The 19,902-nt window shown below is 39.3% G+C and overlaps 1 protein-coding gene across 12 annotated transcripts in view; it reads left to right on the top strand.

Moving 5' to 3' along the window:
• LOC135275608 (centrosome-associated protein ALMS1-like) overlaps positions 1-19,902 on the top strand; it is a 271,819-nt gene that overhangs the window by 45,807 nt on the left and 206,110 nt on the right. For all 12 annotated transcript variants that reach the window (XR_010343217.1, XR_010343218.1, XR_010343219.1 and 9 more), the window contains one exon: positions 10,937-11,027. Coding sequence is in view for 8 of the 12 variants with exons in the window: in XM_064377819.1 (XP_064233889.1) it covers positions 10,937-11,027 (91 nt within the window). In the remaining 4 variants the exon portion in view is untranslated. The remainder of the gene's footprint in view (positions 1-10,936; positions 11,028-19,902) is intronic.

The raw sequence follows: 19,902 nt of genomic DNA, 5'->3' as shown, positions 1-19,902 counted from the left end.
TCTCTCTCCCCAACTCCCCACCCCCTGCTGTCCCTCCCCTATTTCCCCCTGACAGACCCCAGTGTGTGATGCTCCCCTCCTTGTGTCCATGTGTTCTCATTGTTCAACACCCGCCTATGAGTGAGAACATGCGGTGTTTGATTTTCTGTTCTTGTGTCAGTTTGTCCATGTCCCTACAAAGGACACAAGTCATCATTTTTTGATGGCTGCATAGTATTCCATGGTGTATATGTGCCACATTTTCCCTGTACAGTCTGTCATCGGTGGGCATTTGGGTTGGTTCCAGGTCTTTGCTATTGTAAACAGTGCTGCAATGAACATTCATGTGCACGTGTCCTTATAGTAGAACGATTTATAATCCTTTGGATATATACCCAGTAATGGGATTGCTGGGTCAAATGGAATTTCTATGTCTAGGTCCTTGAGGAATCGCCACACTGTCTTCCACAATGGTTGAACTAATTTACACTCCCACCAACGGTGTAAAAGTATTCCTATTTCTCCACATCCTTTCCAGCATCTGTTGTCTCCAGATTTTTTAATGATCACCATTCTAACTGGCGTGAGGTGGTATCTCAATGTAGTTTTGATTTGCATTTCTCTAATGACCAGTGATGATGAGCATTTTTTCGTATGTTTGTTGGCCTCATGTATGTCTTCTTTTGTAAAGTGTCTGTTCATATCCTTCGCCCACTTTTGAATGGGCTTGTTTGTTTTTTTCTTGTAAATCTGTTTTAGTCCTTTGTAGATTCTGGATATCAGCCCTTAGTCAGATGGGTAGACTGCAAAAATTTTTTCCCATTCTGTTGGTCGCCGATTCACTCTAGTGACTGTTTCCTTTGCTGTGCAGAAGCTGTGGAGTTTGATTAGGTCCCATTTGTCTATTTTGGCTTTTGTTGCCAATGCTTTTGGTGTTTTGGTCCTGAAGTGCTTGCCTACACCTATGTCCTGAATGGTTTTGCAGAGATTTTCTTCTAGGGCTTTTATGGTGTTAGGTCTTAAGTCTTTAATTCATCTGGAGTTAATTTTAGTGTAAGGTGTCAGGAAGGGATCCAGTTTCTGCTTTCTGTACATGGCTAGCCTGTTTTTCCAACACCATTTATTAAACAGGGAATCCTTTCCCCATTGCTAGTTTTTGTCAGGTTTGTCAAAGATTGGATGGTTGTAGATGTGTTGTGTTGCCTCCAAGGCCTCTGTTGTGTTCCATTGGTCTATATGTCTGTTTTGGTACCAGTGCCATGCTGTTTTGATTACTGTGGCCTTGTAGTATAGTTTGAAGTCCAGTAGTGTGATGCCTCCAGCTTTGTTCTTTTTGCTTAGAATCGACTTGGCTATGCGGGCTCTCTTTTGGTTCCATATGAAGTTTAAGGTGGTTTTTTCCAGTTCTGTGAAGAAGGTCTTTGGTAGCTTGATGGGGATAGCGTTGAATCTGTAAATTACTTTGGGCAGTATGGCCATTTTCACGAGACTGATTCTTCCTCACCATGAACATGGAATGTTTCTCCATCTGTTTGTGTCCTCTCTTATTTCGTTGAGCAGTGGTTTGTAGTTCTCCTTGAAGAGGTCCTTTACGTTCCTTGTTAGTTGTATTCCTAGGTATTTTATCCTCTTTGTAGCCATTGTGAATGGCAGTTTGTTCTTGATTTGGCTCTCTTTAAGTCTGTTATTGGTGTATAGTAATGCTTGTGATTTTTGCACATTGATTTTGTATCCTGAGACTTTGCCGAAGTTGCTTATCGGTTTCAGGAGATTTTGGGCTGAGATGATGGGGTTTTCTAGATATACAATCATGTCGTCTGCAAATAGAGACAATTTAACTTCCTCCTTTCCTATTTGAATACCCTTTATTTCTTTTTCTTGCCTCATTGCTCGGCTAGAACTTCCAGTACTATATTGAACAGGAGTGCTGAGAGAGGGCATCCTTGTCTAGTGCCAGATTTGAAAGGGAATGCTTCCAGTTTTTGCTCATTCAGTGTGATATTGGCTGTTGGTTTGTCGTAAATGGCTTTTATTATTTTGAGATACGTTCCATCAATACCTAATTTATTGAGGCTTTTTAGCATAAAGGGCTATTGAATTTTGTGGAAGGCCTTCTCTGCATCAGTTGAGATAATCATGTTGTTTTTGTCTTTGGTTCTGTTTATGTGGTGAATTATGCTTATAGACTTGCATATGTTGAACCAGCCTTGCATCCCCAGGATGAATCCAACTTGATCATGGTGGATAAGCTTTTTGATGTGCTTTTGCAATCGGTTTGCCAGTATTTTATTGAAGATTTTTGCATCTATGTTCATCATGGATATTGGTCTGTAGTTTTCTTTTTTTGTTGAGTCTCTGCCGGATTTTGGTATCAGGATGATGTTGGTCTCATAACATGATTTGGGAAGGATTCCGTCTTTTTGGATTGTTTGGAATGGTTTCAGAAGGAATCGTACCAGGTCCTCTTTGTGTGTCTGGTAGAATTCAGCTGTGAACCCATCTGGGCCTGGGCTGGGCTTTTTTTGGGTGGTAGGCTCTTGATTGCTGCCTCGACTTCAGACCTTGTTATTGGTCTGTTCAGGGTTTTGACTTCTTCCTGGTTTAGGCTTGGGAGGATGCAAGTGTCCAGGAATTTATCCATTTCTTCCAGGTTTACTAGTTTATGTGCATAGAGTTTTTTGTAATAATCTCTGATGATGGTTTGTATTTCTGTGGAATCTTTGGTGATATCCCATTTATCATTTTTTTAAATTTATTTATTTTTATATTTTTAGAAAGAAAAAAAAGAATGAGGAAGAGGAAGAAAGGAAGAGAAAGAGAGAGAGAGAGAATGGGAGTATTGCTTTCTTGCCCAGGCTAGAATGCAGTTTAGTGATGGGTATTGAAAACCCCTTTTATACTAATAATTATACTTTATGATGTAGACAGGAAGGAATAAGGCAAGAAAATAACAAACAAGCAGCCAACCAATATTTCATTTAAACCTATGAAATGCTATGCGATTACTGAGGAGTGAATTACTTCCAATTATGTATTCACTTTTGGAATAGGTGTGAGGTGGTAATGTATGTTTTGTGTATTTGAAGTGGAGAGTTCTATAAATGTTTATTAAGTTTACTTGTTCCGGGTCTGAGTTCAAGTCCTGGATGTCCTTGTTAATTTTCTGTCTCGTTGATCTGTAGAATCGTTAGCTCTTCTTGTTACATTGATCCTTTTACCATTATGTAATGTCCTTTGCCTCTTTTGATCTTTGTTGCTTTAAAGTCTACTTTATCAGAGGCGAGAATTGCATCTCCTGCTTTTTGTTTATTTGTTTATTTTTACTCTCTGTTTGGTTGGTAAATCTTCCTCCTTCTCTTTGTTTTGAGTCTTTGTGTATCGTAGCATGTGAGATGGGTCTGGATGCAGCATACCGATGGGTTTTGGCTTTTTATCCAATTAGAATATATATAAGTTTAATACTGGCATTTGATGTTAGCTGGCTGTTTTGCCCGCTAGTTAGTGTAAATTTTTCATTGTGTTAGTGTTCTTTGCTTTTTGATACATTTTTGGAAAGGCTGATATTGATTATTCCTTTATATGTATAGTGCTTCTTTCAGAAGCTCTTGTAAAGCAGGCCTGGTGGTGGTGAAGTCTCTAAGTACTTGTTTGCTCACAAAAGATTTAATTTTTCCTTTGCTTATAAAGCTTAGTTTGGCTGGATATGAAATTCTGGGTTGAAAGTTCTTTTCTTTAAGGATGTTAAATATTTATCATTTTTTATTGCATCTTTTTTTTATTCTCTCTTTTCTTTTTTATTAATCTGGCTAGTGGTCTATTTTGTTGATCTTTTCGAAAAAGCAGCTCCTGGATTTATTGATTTTTTTGAAGGGTTTCTTTGTGTCTCTATCTCCTTCAGTTCTGCTCTGATCTTAGTTATTTCTTGTCTTCTGCTAGGTTTTGAGTTTTTCTGATCTTGCTCCTCTAGCTCTTTCAATTTTGACGATAAGGTATCGATTTTAGATCTCTCCTTACTTCTCATGTGGGCATTTATTGCTATATATTTTCCTCTAGAGACTGCTTTAAATGTGTCCCAGAGATTCTGGTATGTTGTGTCTTCGTTCTCGTTGGTTTCGAAGAACATCTTTATTTCTGCCTTCATTTCATTGTTTATCCAGTCAACATTCAAGAGCCAGTTGTTGAGTTTCCATGAAGCTGTGAGGTTCTGAGTTAGTTTCTGAATTCTGAGTTCTAACTTGATTGCACTGTGGTCTGAGAGAGTGTTTGTTATGATTTCTGTTCTTCTGCATTTGCTGAGGAGTGATTTACTTTCGATTATGTGGTCAGTTTTAGAGTAGATACAATGTGGTGCTGAGAAGAATGTATATTCTGTGGATTTGGGGTGGAGAGTTCTGTAAATGTCTATTAGGTTTGCTTGGTCCAGGTGTGAGTTCTAGTCCCGGATATCCTTGTTAACTTTCTGTCTCATTGATCTGTCTAATGTTGACAATGGGGTGTTAAAGTCTCCCACTATTATTGTGTGGGAGTCTGTGTCTCTTTGTAAGTCGTTAAGAACTTGCCTTATGTATCTTGGTTCTCCTGTGTTGGGTGTGTATATATTTAGGATCGTTAGCTCTTCTTGTTGCATTGCTCCTTTTACCATTATGTAATGTCCTTCTTTGTCTCTTTTGATCTTTGTTGGTTTAAAGTCTATTTTATCAGAGACGAGAATTGCAACTCCTGCTTTTTTTTGCTCTCCATTTGCTTGGTAAATTTTCTTCCATCCCATTATTTTGAGCCTTTGTGTATCCTTGCATGTGAGATGGGTTTCCTGGATACAGCACACCGATGGGTTTTGGCTTTTTATCCAATTTGCCAGTCTGTGTCTTTTGATTGGGGCATTTAGCCCATTTACATTTAGGGTTAATATTGTTATGTGTGAATTTGATCCTGCCATTTTGATGCTAGCTGGCTGTTTTGCCTGTTAGTTGATGCAGTTTCTTCATTGTGTTGATGCTCTTTACCGTTTGGTATGTTTTTGGAGTGGCTGGTACTGGTTGTTCCTTTCTATGTTTAGTGCCTCTTTCAGGAGCTCTTGTAAAGCAGGCCTGGTGGTGATGAAATCTCTGAGTACTTGCTTGTTTGCAAAGGATTTCATTTTTCCTTCACTTATGAAGCTTAGTTTGGCTTGGTATAAAATTCTGGGTTGAAAGTTCTTTCCTTTAAGGATGTTGAATATTGGCCCTGACTCTCTTCTGGCTTGTAGGGTTTCTGCTGAGAGATCTGCTGTGAGTCTGATGGGCTTCCCTTTGTGGGTAAGCTGACCTTTCTCTCTGGCTGCCCTTAGCATTTTCTCCTTCATTTCAACCCTGGTGAATCTGACGATTATGTGCCTTGGGGTTGCTCTTCTTGAGGAAAACCTTTATGGTGTTCTCTGTATTTCCTGGACTTGAATATTGGCCTGCCTTGCTAGGTTGGGGAAGTTTTCCTGGATAATATCCTGAAGAGTATTTTCCAGCTTGGATTCATTCTCTCCGTCACATTCAGGTGCACCTATCAAATGTAGATTAGGTCTTTTCACATAGTCCCATATTTCTTGGAGACTTTGTTCATTCCTTTTTGCCCTTTTTTCTCTAATCTTGCCTTCTCGTTTTATTTCTTTGAGTTGATCTTCGACCTCTGATATCCTTTCTTCTGCTTGGTCAATTCAGCTGATGAAACTTGTGTATGCTTCGCAAAGTTCTCGTGTTGTTTTTCAGCTCCATCAATTCACTTATATTCCTCTCTAAGTTGTTTATTCTCATTAGCATTTCATCAAATCTTTTTTCAATGTTGTTAGTTTCTTTGCATTGGGTTAGTACATGTTCTTTTAGCTCACAGAAGTTTCTTATTACCCACCTTCTGAAGCCTGATTCTGTCAATTCATCACACTCATTCTCCATTCAGCCTTGTTCCCTTGCTGGTGAGGAGTTGTGATCCCTTGTAGGAGGAGAGGCATTCTGGTTTCGGGTGTTTTCATCCTTTTTGCGCTAGTTTCTTCCCATCTTTGTAGATTTACCTACCTGTCATCTTTGTAGGTGTTGACTTTCTGATTGAGTCTGTGAGTGGACGTCCAGTTTGTTGATGATGAAGTTATTTCTTTCTGTTTCTTAGTTTTCCTTCTAGCAGTCTGGCCCCTCTGCTGTAGGACTGCTGAGGTCCACTCCAGGCCCTGCTTGCCTGGGGCTCACCTGCAGCGGGTGTACAACAGTACGGGTTGCTGCCAGTTTCTTCTTCTACTGTCTTTGTCCCAGAAGGATACCCGCCAGATGTCAGTCTGAGCTATCCTTTATGAGGTGACTCTTTGGATATACAGGGATCAGGGAGCTGCTTGAGGAGACAATCTGTCCTTTATAGGAGCTCAAGTGCTGAGCTGTGAGCTCCGTTGTTCATTCAGAGCTGCTGGGCAGGTACGTTTAAGTCTTCTGCAGCAGAACTTATAGACTCCCCCGCCCCGGCTTTTTTTTTTTTTCCCCAGGTGCTCTGTCCCAGGGAGTTAGGGATTTATTTATGAATTTCTGTTGTGATGCTGCCTTTTTTCAGGGCTACCCTGCCCAGCGAGGAGGCAGCTTAGAGTGTCACTGTCTGCCTGCAGAGGCTTTGCTCAGCTGCTGTGGCCTCCGCCCAGTTGCCGTGTGAATTTCCCTGCAGTCCTGTTTATACGGGTGTAGTTAGAACTGCCTGAGCAATGGTGGCCCACCTCTATAATGGCGGACTCTCTGTAGTGGCGGGTTGCCTCGGCAATGGCAGGCTGCCTCAGCAATGGCAAACTACGTCCGTAGTGGTGGACTGCCTTGGTAATGGTGGACGCCCCTCCCCCAGAGAACTGGATTGTCCTGGGTTCAGCTGTGCTTGCTGTGAAACTCCCAATCCAGAGTGTTTCCGATTGCTGTTTTTTTGTGGGGGTGAGACCAGCCGAGCCTGATCACCTGGCTCCCTGCCTCAGAGCCTTTTTTGTTGTTGTTGTTGTTGTTGAATGGTCGACTGTCTCCCAGGTGTTCCAGTCACCTGTTGAAAAGGTGCTGGGATCTGTGTGATTTCCTGTGCGGCGACCCACTGCACCGGCTGAAACAGCGGCGTTGATATTTGTGGTGCTTTTTTGCCCGGGAATCTCCTGGCCTGGCTCCCTGTTTCAGTCCCCTTTTTAATCAGATGAACGGGTGACTCTGCCTTCATGGAGCTCCAATCGCCTGCTAAAACGGCACCTGGACCCGTGTATTTTATATGGAGAACCGCCATGCTGGGGCACCGCAGAACAGCCGCACCGGCTGCGCCGGTGAAAACAGCTGCACTGGTGACCCGTGGGGCTCCTCCACCTGGGAATCTCCTGGTCTGTGGGCAGTAAAAATCTGTCTGGAAATGTGGCGTCCACTCACCCTCCGCGCTTTCACTGGGAGCTGCAATCCTGAGCTGCTCCTAATCGGCCATCTTGGATCTCTCCATATCTGTGTACTTAACCACCATACCATAAACTGCCCCCCCAACCTTTTAACTATTCTTTGTGAAACCAAGGTTAAGATTTTGAATTATTTTGGCAAGAGTGGAGGTTTCAACGGAGATTGCCTAAAGTCGAGTTCAATAACAATGAGAAACAAAGTAACAACTTTTAAAGTGCTCTAAATCTTTAATACTATTTTTGTGACTTACATCAACCTTTCTTGTAGATAAAATGTATTTTAAAAATGAAGTTATATAGGTTCAGTTAATGTGCAGAGACTACCTTTGACCACAGCTCCAAATTTTAATCTGTCCTTGAATGTAGCCTTAAGTATATTCTTTCAATCTAAGGAATATGCTGTTATTCCCTATATTGTCTTTCAGTCTTAGCTCTATTCTGTGATCTAGGAGTTATTTAATTTCAATATCAAAAAGGCAAGGAGCCAGATGGGGTAGCACTTTTTTTGCATGGCTCAGCTTGCTTTCAGGGGCTTGCTTACTCCTTGGTTTCTTCCTTACTCTCCTCATCTATGTCACAGAAGAGTCATTCATACTTGCTTGGTTCACTTTTATATCTACCCATTATAAATGCTTATTTGGGTATCCACATGTGCATGAGGCAGCTGGGAACTGTGAAAAGAACATAGAGATTTGCAGTCAAAATTCAGTTCAGTTACTTTGTTAGCCTTGTATTTTGAGCAAATGACTTTGGAGGATCACTTTCTTGATCTGCATAAGGAAATATGAATAGTAAAATTCAACCTCATACATTGTAGTATTAAATGGGGCAAGTTATATAGCATTTATATAGTGCCTTGTTGTTAGTTCTCTTCACTTTACTAAATCTAGACTACTAAAATCTCTGGTGGTTTCCTACTTTCTGTAATTTTGTATTTCTTTCTTCTTGTTCTTGTTAGCAGCACACAATTAATATGCTTTTTTTTTTTTTTTGAGACAGAGTTTCACTCTTGTTGTCTAGGCTGGCATGCAATGGCATGATCTCAGCTTACTGCAACCTCCACCTCGTGGGTCCAAGCAATTCCCCTGCTTCAGCCTCCTGAGTAGCTGGGTTTACAGGTGCCTTCCACCATGCCTGGCTAGTTTTTTGTATTTTTAGTAGAGACGGGGTTCCACCATGTTGGCCAGGCTGGTCTTGAACTCCTGACGTCAGGTGATCCACCAACCTTGGCCTCCCAAAGTGTGGGGATTACAGGTGTGAGCCACTGCGCCTGGCCTAATATGCTATTTTAGTACCTCTTGTTTTGGCCATTTAACTCTAAAAATTATTTAAGGTTTAAGCCTTAAATTTCTTTTCTGTCCCCTTCATGCCCCCTCTACCTTTGGAGACCTAGTTGCCTATCTCTGTGTGAATGATTATCACCTCTGTTTTTATACCCTAATATATATCTAATTTATTTTACATGAAGTTTTCTTGTGAACATTGTCATCACCCCAAATTCAACTTGCCTATAGCGAAATAACTCATATTTTTCCTAAAATTAGACTGACTTGTACAGTTCCTGAGTTTTTATGAGAGATATTAATATTTTTCTGGTTTCTTGGTCATCTTCATTCTTTCTTTGTTGCTGATTAAACATTGGGAAGATAAACTAATCTTGATTTCTTTTTCTCCTGGTTCTTCCCATTTTCAGTTAGCAATGAAGATCTGCTGGTTTCTTAAATAAATACTTCTCATACTTTTCATTTTACATTTTCTTTTGTATTACCTGCTCTAATAGTTCTATATTTTGAAACTTTGACATAATGAATTTTTTTTGACGTCAAGATTGTAATAAAAATTTTTCTTTATTTCTGTGTTTGAAAACTGTAGAAAAAAAGCTACTATAAATACACACTCACAAGCATCTATGTATTATATATGGTCATGCCACATATTTCAGTCAATGACAGACTGCATATATGATGGTAGTCCTATAAGATTAAAATACTGTATTTTTACTGTACCCTTCCTATGTTTAGATACACAAATACTTACCATTGTGTTACAGTTGCCCACAGTATTTAGAACAGTAGTATGCTGATAGTTTTCTAGCCTGGAAGCAGTAGGCTACACCATCTAGGTTTGTGTAAGTCACTTTGTGATATTTGTACAACAACAAAATTGTCTAACAGCACATTTCTCAGAACATATCCGCGTCATTAAGTGATGGATGACTGTATATTATATATGCATATATTTACGTATATGTATGTGTATGTATATATGTGTATACATATAAGCTGTGCTTCAGAAAAGTTTCCTGTAGGAGTGAGGTAATTGAAAACCAAGAACTTTGTGCTATGGGAAAGCAGGGCTTCTTAGTACCATTATCATTTGAGTTGGGTAAATCTTTGTTATGGTGGGAGGTGTGTTTCCTGCATATTGTAAGATGTTATGTAGCATCCATCCCTGGTCTCTATTCACTAAATATTAGTGAATATTTAGTGAATAGAGGCCTTCCCAACACAAGTTATGACAGCAAAAAATGTTTTCAGACATTGTCAAATGTCCCTTGGTGGGTATAAAATCTCTACCAGTTTAAAAATACTGGTGTAGAGAAACCTATTTGGGCAGTTGATGTAGATGTAGAATGTTCATTTCCACACTCTGCTGACTTCCTAAGAGTGTTTATTACTACGCAATGAAAAATTGATGAAAGAGGATAGAAGAATTCATGTTTATTTGCATTTTTAGACTTCATCCTGAGAAGATATGACCGAAATAATCTTTTTAGGAAAATAAAGATACCTAAAAATGATATATATTTTTACGTGTGGGTGTACTGTGAATTTGATGAAAAGTTATACATGTTTAGATATTAATGTCACCAATAATGGTTTCTAATTTCCTTTTTAGTAAGGACTTGTGACCTGATGAAAGATTAGGAACTTTTTTTTTTGAGCAGTTAACCTCTACTTCACTGCCAATTTATAGTCTCCACTACTTTTGTTTCAAGAAATTTGAGGACTTATGCTTGTTGGTAACTGATCACAGTTATAGTTCTTTGATGCTCTCATTTTTCTTCTAAACATTTGTGAGTTTCTAGAAAATATTTGTTTTCTTTTTCCTTCTTACTCTTTCTTGCCCATAGTGCACCTCTCTACCTTAAAAAAAATACCTGAGCTTCTCAAGAATAATACCATGGTTCAAATTCTCCAATGTTCATAAGGAGCAAACTTCTGAGTAACAGAGCACTTCTAGACATACTGTCTATAATATTTATATAGACAGATTTCTAAGCCCTCAGGATGATTTAGAGTCTTCTGAGAGTTGACCCAACAAGGTATGACCTATATATGAATTCAGAAGGTTTGAGATTATGATCTTAAGTAACTAGTATAACTGCTTAGTATTCATCTTTATAAAAATGAGGGGTTATTTTTAGCAGATGAAGTTTGAAATTAATGCCTCATTTTTTTCATTTCTTCATAGGTGGGTCATTCTAATCTGGGCATTAATGAGTCTTTTTCATTTTTATTGCCTTCATTTGTTCCACATAAGCCAACAAGAGAGTCGGAATATCACTCTTCAGACCTCAGAATGTTGAGGATGTCTCCTGACACTGTGTCAAAGACTCCTAAACATTTAGCAGGTATGTAGAAAAAGGAGATAGTAAATGTTCCCCTCATGGCTACCTTGTGAAAAATTAGACCTTGTTAGGTCTAATTTTTTATTTTTTAATATCTGTAATAATAATGCTTCAGATTAGATGTGTTTATAAATCCTGTCTTAGTCTCCTCAGACTGCTATTACAAAAATACCTTAATACCTTAAGTGTGGCTTATAAACAGCTGAAATTTGTTTCTTGCAGTTCTAGAGGCTGGGAATTCCAAGATCAAGTGCTGGCAAAATCAGTGTCTTGTGAGGGCCTGTTTGTCAGATATGACACGTTCCTCTGTGTCCTCTCATGGTGGAAGGGGAAAGGGATCTCTCTGGAGTCATTTTTGTAATGGGCACTAATCCCAAACATGAGGTCTCTGTCCTCATGATCTAGTTACCTCCCAAAAGCCCTACCTCCTAATTTCATCACCTTGGGCATTAGGATTTCAATCTATACTTTTCAAGGGGGGCACAAACATTCAGACCATCACAGATCCCCTAATCTTTTATTAGAGGAATCATTTGGTTTTTCATCACATTCTACATGACAGTAATTAGAACTGAATTATATGGAGGAGCCTGATGTTAGAATCTGTTTATTCCTTTGTGTGACTTGAAGGGAAAAAGGAATTGATTGATCTCAAGATGGCAAGAGTGGATGCAAATAAGTTTGTAGAGAGGAAATTGAGAGGAATGAATTTTGAGGTAAAAGCAAGATTATCTGCTGAGGGAGGTGAGTAGTGGTGGAGGTGAGTTAGAGGCTTTGAGGAGAGTGGCTTGGTGAAGACTTATAGTTTGTAATGAAGTGAATACGAGATGGAGCTGACAAAGGGAAAGCAGAAGGATTGGTAGGTAAGTCTGGGAAGTCAGATTAGGTTAGTAATAATGATTTTATAATGTTGTCAGCCTGTATAGAATCCCTGATTTTTTTTTTTTCCTCCTGACACTGAGGAACGGATATGATGAATTATAGTTTTTCATGCTCTGTTTCAAATAAAGTCATTCCCCTTATGGAGATGCGTGGAGCTCTCTGTTCTTATGACTCGCCTCTCCTGGGCAGAAGCTTCACAGCACTGCTTTACATCTGGGGGCAGGTTTCATTCGCCTACTTCTCTTGACTAATACACCCCTTCTGTGATCCTGGTACTGAATGGGGTACTAGTTAATTCGTGTTCTTCTTAGATTGCCTCTCCTGGAGTGGACCCTCACTCCACCTACAAGTGAGCTGGGGTAGGGGCGATTAGAGCTTAGTATTCTTAACTTGGGATACATCTTCCACTCTATAAGTGGGGACTGGGTGGAGATAGGTTGCTTCTTGTATTCTTTCTTGTGCAGCCTTTCTCCCATGACATCCCTTCTGTTCTGCCTTGTTACCTTATGTATCGAGTTTTACCATTTTAAGTGTTGGTTAAAATGATACATCTCATTTCTACCAGTAAGATCCTGAGCTCCTCAGTTATCACTCAGAATAGTATTGTGGTGTATGGCCTGACGTTAAGATTTATTATTATGTGCAGTCTTGACATCTGAAACTACGAGGTCCTCAAAAGGCCTAACCACAAGTTTACCTGCTCTTACCAGATATACCCTCCAGTCAGTGGGAGAGGCTTCCTATACAGCCAGTTCTTATTATCAACAAGACCAACTGTATTCTACCTGGTACTCAACCTAATGGGTTTCAGTCCCATGCCAACCTGTGAAATTAGTCAAACAATTAGTCACATCCTCCTACAGAAATCAGAAATTACCCTTTTTTCTTGGTACTACCAGCCTACCTCTTATAGTTCCTGCTTACTCATTTTGTTACCATGTACAACCCCTGTGTGGCCCTGCATGGCCTGGTGTCTTTCTTCCCCAGGCTGTGAGTATATGTGACTAATAAACTGCTGTCAGTCTTATCTGTCCAGTGTTGTATTTAGCCAATCCAGAACCATCAGGCAGGAATCCCTTCCTCATCAATAGGGTGAAGAGGAGGCAAATGAAAGAAATATTTATGTCCATGTTTGATTCATATTGTATTGAAATGGTCGCTTCATATTAGTTGCCCTGACTTCTTATTTTTTTATTGGCAAACCTCTGGGTCCTATGTCATAACAAGCAGAAAGTGACTGCCGAGCTTCTTTTCAAATTGGGTTCAAAGTATGAGTCAAGATAATTTGCATATCGGGTAAAGTGGCTACACTTAACAGAATTTGCAGAGTTTATATTGCAGGATGAATTGAAAACAGGTTTGGATCTGGATTATTGAAAAAGAATTGGTGACACCATTAGAAACTAGGGTAGTCAATTTAGTTTTGGACCTACTGAGTTTGATTTGTCAGGAGATCATTTGGTTTGAAGTGTCTTCAAAGCCAGTTGAACAAATGGGAAATGGAAAATACAAATTTGGAAGATCTTAAATAATTCATGATTAAAATTATGCCATAAAAGTAGTTAAGCTTTCTGAGGCAGCATGGGTAGAGAGAAAAGCGAAATGTCAAGGACAGAACCTCATGGAATGCAATAGCAGAAAGAGGCCAATAGGAAATATCAAAAAGGACAGATATTTTGTTTAAATTCTTATTCTGATTTAGTTCTTACCCCTTCAGTTTCCATTCCCATTTCTTAGTGCCTTTACCAGTATCACACTGGATTTTGTTGCATGTCCACTTAGCATTGCTACATCTTCTTGGTGGATAGATCCTTTATCATTATGAAAGATTCCTCTTTGTCCCTAGTAATTTTCTTTGGTCTGAAGATTATCTTATATAGCTTCTCCTACAGAATAGTTCTTTTTCTTCTCCTCCTCCTCTTTTTCTTCTTCCTCTTCCTCCTCCTCTTCTTTCTTCTTCTTTTTTTTAAAGAGACAAGGTCTCACTCTGTTGCCCAGGCTGAAGTACAGTGATATGATCATAGCTCACTGCAGTCTTGAACTCCTGGGCTTAAGCAATCCTTCTGTCTCACCCTCTGAGTAGCTAGGACTATAGTTGCACACCACCATGCCCAGCTAATTTTTTTCTTTTTTTTTTTTTTTTTGTAGAGACAGGATCTTCCTATGTTGCCCAGGCTGTTTTTCAGCTCCTGGCCCTTCAAAGCCTGATCCTCCCCTCTTGACTCTACAAAGTGCTGGGATTATAGGCATTAGCCACCATACCTGGCCTCTTTATCAGTCTTTCACTTTCAACCTTCCTATGTCATTATTTTTGAAGTGAATTTTTTGTAGACATTATATAATTGGGTCATTAAAGAAAATCCACTATTTTTGTTTGTTTATTTAGACAGTTTATACCTAAAGCTGATACTGATCTATTACACCCTAAGTCTGCAATTTTATTATTTATTTTCACTTTATTCTTGTTTCTCTTGTCTTTCCTTATTATGGGTTACATGAACATGGTTTAGAATTTCACTTTATTTAGAGTATTTTGAGTATGTTACTTTGTATAGTTTTCTTAGTGGTTGCTCTAGGCATTACAGTACACATACATAACTTATAACAGTCTACTGGTATCAAATTTTAACCACTGTAAGTGAAGTATTATTAGTTCACTTTACCCTCTTCATTTAAAAAATACAGTTATTTAAATATTTCCTTTACATACACTGAGCATCACAGCACGTGGAATTACAATTTTTACTTCAGTCATCAAATATGATTTAGAGACTCATCAAAAGAATGATAGTATTTTATATTTACCTTTATTTTTACCCATTCTGTTCTTTTTTTCATAAATTTTCAAGACATTTCCTGCTATTTCCTTTGTGTTTGTAGAATGCGCCATTCTTTGAGGGTGGGTTGGTTTGTGACAAATTCTATTAGTTTTCTTCACTTGAAAATGTCTTTATTTTCCATTAATTCCTGAAGGATAATTGAACCAGATAGAATTCATGCTTTATAGTTCTTTTCTTTCAGCACTTACAAAATGTTGTGCCACATCCTTCTGGCCCCCATATGTCCAGGTGGGAGATCAGCTGTCATTCAATTTGATGTTCCTTTATGGGTAGGGCATTATTCCCTCTGCTTTCAAGATTCCTCTTTGTCTTTAGCTTTTAGAACCTCATATACAGTGGTAAAAATTTGATACCAGTAGACAGTTACAAGTTTTGTAGGCATGTGATTGTGTTGTGTCTTGGTATGTATTTCTTTCTTTTTTCTTTTCTTTTTTTTTAAGATGGAGTCATGCTGTGTCACCCAGGCTAGAGTGCAGTGGCGCCATCTCGGCTCACTGCAACCTCCACCTCCTGGGTTCAAGTAGTTCTCCTGCCTCAGCCTCCCAAGGAGCTGGGATTACAGGTGTGTGCCACCACGCCTGGCTAATTGTTTTGTATTTTTAGTAGAGACAGGGTTTCACCATGTTGGCCAGGCTGGTTTTGAACTCCTGACCTCAAGTGATCTACTTGCCTTGGCTTCCCAAAGTGCTGGGATTACAGGCGTGAGCACTGTGCCTGGCCCTTGATATGGATTTCATTGGGTTTATTCTGTTTGGAGCTGACTAATCTTCTTTAATCTATAAGTTTATATCTGGTCAGATTTGGGACGTTTTCAGCCTTTATTTCTTTGAATTTGACTCATCTTTTTTGCATCATTTGATTGTTCTCTCTCTCTCTCTCTCTCTCTCGCTCACTTGCTTGTTCTCGCTCTCGCGCTTGCTGTCTCTTGGCTCACTGCAACTGCCACCTCCCAGGTTCAAGCAATTCTCGTGCTTCAGTCTCCCTAGTAGCTGTGATCATAGGTGCGTGCCATCACGCCCAGCTAATTTTTTGTATTTTTATTAGTGATAGGGTTTCACCATGTTGGCCAGTCTGGTCTTGAACTCCCGACCTTAAGTGATCCACCCACTTCAGCCCCGCAAAGTGTTGGGATTACAGGCGTGAGCAACCACAGCCAGATTGTGGGTTGATTGTCTTTTTTCAGTGAATTTGTGATTTTCCTGGTTCTTGGTGGTAAAAATGAATTTTGATTATATTCTGGACATTTTGGATATTACGATACTTTGATTCCTATTTATAATCTTCGTTTAGCAGGCAGTTGCTCTATTTAGATTTTCCATATAGGTTCTGACCTACTTATGTGGCTGTGATCCCAAAGATAATTTAGTTTTCAGAGGAGTTGCTTTTGGTGTACTTCAATGTTGGTGCTGCTTATGTGGGTGAAATGGTCTTCCTCAAAGTCTGCTGCTGCTGTTCGGGAAAGGAGAGATACTAACCCACAGAGTAGAGAACGTTTCCCTGGACCTGCCCTGGGACCAGCTGGTGTCAGTGGGTCACCCACTTGATTCTTGCTGATGGCATTCATGGGGGCAAAAAATGTTTTTCTAGGCCTCCTGCTGCATCTAGGTAAGATGCTGGACTCCTAGGATGGAGAACATTTCCTTGGACCTACTCTCTGGATTTCTCAGTGCTGGTGGACTTCCCATTCATTTTCTGCCAGTGCCACTGGGGAAGGAAAGTACCTACCTGGGCTGCCTTTTACCACAGGAGAATTAGAAGATGGTGGACCTAGGTCTCCTTTTGCTACTGGCTGGAGGACAGGGAGATGCCAAACCTGTTGGGATTCTGCTTGGTTTCTGCTGGCATCATAGTTCAGGTGATACAAGCCTACCTGTTGCTGCTGGGTTGGAGTGGGGCATGGGGAGATGGGACTGTCTGCTAAGTCTGCTGGGCTGCTTGTTTCTTGGTCCTTGGGCCATAGACAGCAGGCTTTTCTTGGACTTCTTTCCTCCTTCCTTCCTTCCTTCCCCGTCTCCTTCCCACTGTATTCCTATTTATATTAATATTCCTATTTCTGGTCTTAGTTCCACACAGCAGACCTCTCCAGGGTCCAGCTTTCAGATATCAGAGAGTTAAAAAGAAATCTCAGGAAGTTACTGCCATGTTGTTCCCCCAGTCTGGAGGTGCTTAGCCAGTCTGGCTTTCACTCTCTTCTACCTTTCAGTCTTTTTTTGATTGTCTTTTGGTTTCTAGGAAAGTGGAGGGAAAAGGAAGTTTGTGTCATTTTGTTAGGGACCAGAAGACAACTGGAGTTTTGAAAACTTGACTTAGATGTGCTATTGTCTTTGGTTATTGGTAGAAATAACCATGTGGTTACCGTAATCAGGGTATGAGAAGCAAGGTAAAGATGTTTCTCAGGCAATATTGAATAAACTCAGGGATCTGAAACCACAGAAGGTGGGACACCTATGCCATGAAACTTTACTAACTTTTCTAAAATCTGCAGCCCCCATCCTGGACTATTAATAATAGCTGACATTTACTGCTTGTTCATTTTGCTAAGCATTTTACATCTTATTATTATAATATATTACATATGAATTATATAATACAATACAGGTCAGGCATCCCTAATCTGAAAATCCACAATCGAAAATGGTCCAAAATCTGAAACTCTCTGACTACTGATATCATATTCAAAAGAAATACTCATGAGAGCATTTTGGATTTCAGATTTTTGGATTAGGTATGGACAATGTATTCTGTTATTTATCATATTATTATTATGCCATATTCTTTTATATTTGTATCTGACTTACGATGATGGGCACTGCTATTATTCTGTTTGCTACTTGAGCAAAATGAAACTTAGAGAAATTAAGTGACTTGCCCGAAGTCCCACTTTCTCTAACAAGATTTTGATTGCTTCATTCCATATTGTTCTCTCTGTTTTTCATGTTTTCAATCCCTTTATAACCTTACCATAAACATATTGCACCATCAGTTTATCCAAACTGTTTCTCAGAGAGGGCACCAATTTATCTATTATGTACCTAACCCAAATCTTGGCACATAATAAAGGCATGAAAGAGTCTTGATGATTGTTTCCTAACTGAAGAGTTCATCAGTTAGTGGTACAGTACTGGCTGCCTCAGCTTGTTTACAGCATCAGGTAGTGACATAGTAGGAAACAATGTTTTGTGTAAGAAAGGATTTTAACTTCTTCCTAGGTAATATCCACACCCAGGGCTTCAGTAATTTTATATGGCTGATGACTTCCAATTGTAGGACTCTATCTAGATACATCTCATACTCCAAATGTTTGTATCTGACTACTATGAAATGTCTTCATTTGGATTTTCCATAGGCATCTTAATGTCAGAACTTTAAAAATGGAACCAATTATCTCTTTAGACCTACTTTTCATTCTCTGTTTCTCCTCATTGGAATGAGTGTCTACTTATTAGCCAAGCTAGAAAGTTGTATTCTTCTTTCACCTCATCCCTGTCCAATCACTCAATCCCATTGATTCTGATTATTAGACTCTCATTCTGTTTTCTGAATTACTGCATTGGTAATGGAAAACTGATCATCTTCTCTGCCACTCATTTTCTGTATTAAGCCAAAATAATGTGTTTACAGGGCAGACTTGATAATGTCACTTCCTAGTTTGGAGTTCTTGCTTTCCATTGTTAACAACTCAGGGTAAAGTCTAAACTCCTTAGTACGTAGTAAAAGGTCCCTGCTTACCTTCTCAGCCTTATACTTGCCTCTTTTTTCATATTGAACTACTGTCATTTCTTCATGATTCTAGACCCTCTTGTCTCCTCGATCTCACAGATGCTATTTTCTGTCCTTGAAATGCTTCCCTATTCTTTATGTGTTCTTCTTTGGCCAACTTCTGGTCTTTATCCTTTCATTCGGAGCTTAGCTGTCTTTGAGGAAAATGTTCCTGTTTTTCACTGTTCTCCATGACTCTTTAAGAGCCAGATATTTCTTACATATGTTACTGTAGTATCCTGTAAATAGCCTCCCTAATCACTGCCCTCACACTGAAATTAGTAATTGCTTTTTTACTTGTTTCTATCTCCCATAGGACTTTAAGCTCTTTGAGGGTAAAGCTAGGACTTTGCTAATATATTTATTTTTGCACCTGGCCATGAAAGCTACTCAATAAATATCTGCCAAATGACTTAATGAATTGATGAATATTAAATGAATTAACGTGCCTGGGTAGACTGGGGGAGGGGTAGAATAAGATGGTAGGCTTTGTATTTTGGCAGGGATCAGTTCCCAAGAAAGTGTATCAAATAAAAGTAAATGTCATATTTCATTGAATATCTGTGTCAGTTGTAATAAAGGCCTATGGATTAGTGTCTTATCACTATTTTATTGATCTCTGTGTTGTTTGGTGGGTATTGAAGTTTATGTTCCCTGCCTCTAAACCTAATTGATTTATCTATTAGTTTTCCTGCCATACTTTTTATTGAAGCCCAGCCTTTGGTTTAACCTTACTACCTTAGGTTGCTATTTGTTGGGTATCTTCTCCCTTGAAGATGCAAGTTACTCAGGGCAGGGAGGGAGCCTGAGTGTGGCTGAGAGTAAGGGAGGACTTTGATTTGGGGCAGGACTTTCAAGGGTTTCCTTAAAGATGAGCAGCCTAGAAGCAAGATCTGAAATTATATCTTCCTCCTGTCCCAGAGGGAACTTCTTTGAGTGGGGGTGCCCCTGTTAGGGTAATTTGATGACTGGGTGTTACTATGACCGGGGTATAACTTTTCTAGGGTTATTATATTAGGAAATAATGTTTAGGATTTGATGTTCGAGTTCAGAGTTCATGAACTTTTTACAACACCAGCAGTTCATTAGCTTTTTGAAACCCCTGCCCACTTAGGAATGAGGAAGAGTCTATCGTGCACTTACCTTAACAATTCCCACTTTCACATTGAAAAATAATGATAGCAACAACAAAATTAGGAATGAAATTACAGGCCATAGTATTAGCTTGTATATGTAATTTTTGTGTTACAAAACAGTGCCGTGTTATCTTTTGAAACTCAGCAATTTTATTACATTTAACTTGATATTGTATTGCAAGTTATTTAAATGACATACATTTATCAAAAGGACAATGTTAATGAATTATCAGTATGCAGGAACTTTGGAGGGGTTATATT

The sequence above is a fragment of the Aotus nancymaae genome, unplaced genomic scaffold, assembly GCF_030222135.1.
Source record: "Aotus nancymaae isolate 86718 unplaced genomic scaffold, 86718_ANA_hifiasm-v0.15.2.pri h1tg000017l, whole genome shotgun sequence".
NCBI classification, from domain to species: Eukaryota; Metazoa; Chordata; class Mammalia; order Primates; family Aotidae; genus Aotus; species Aotus nancymaae.
Note: the sequence above shows the minus strand (reverse complement) of the source record. Positions and strands in the feature narration are given on the sequence as shown.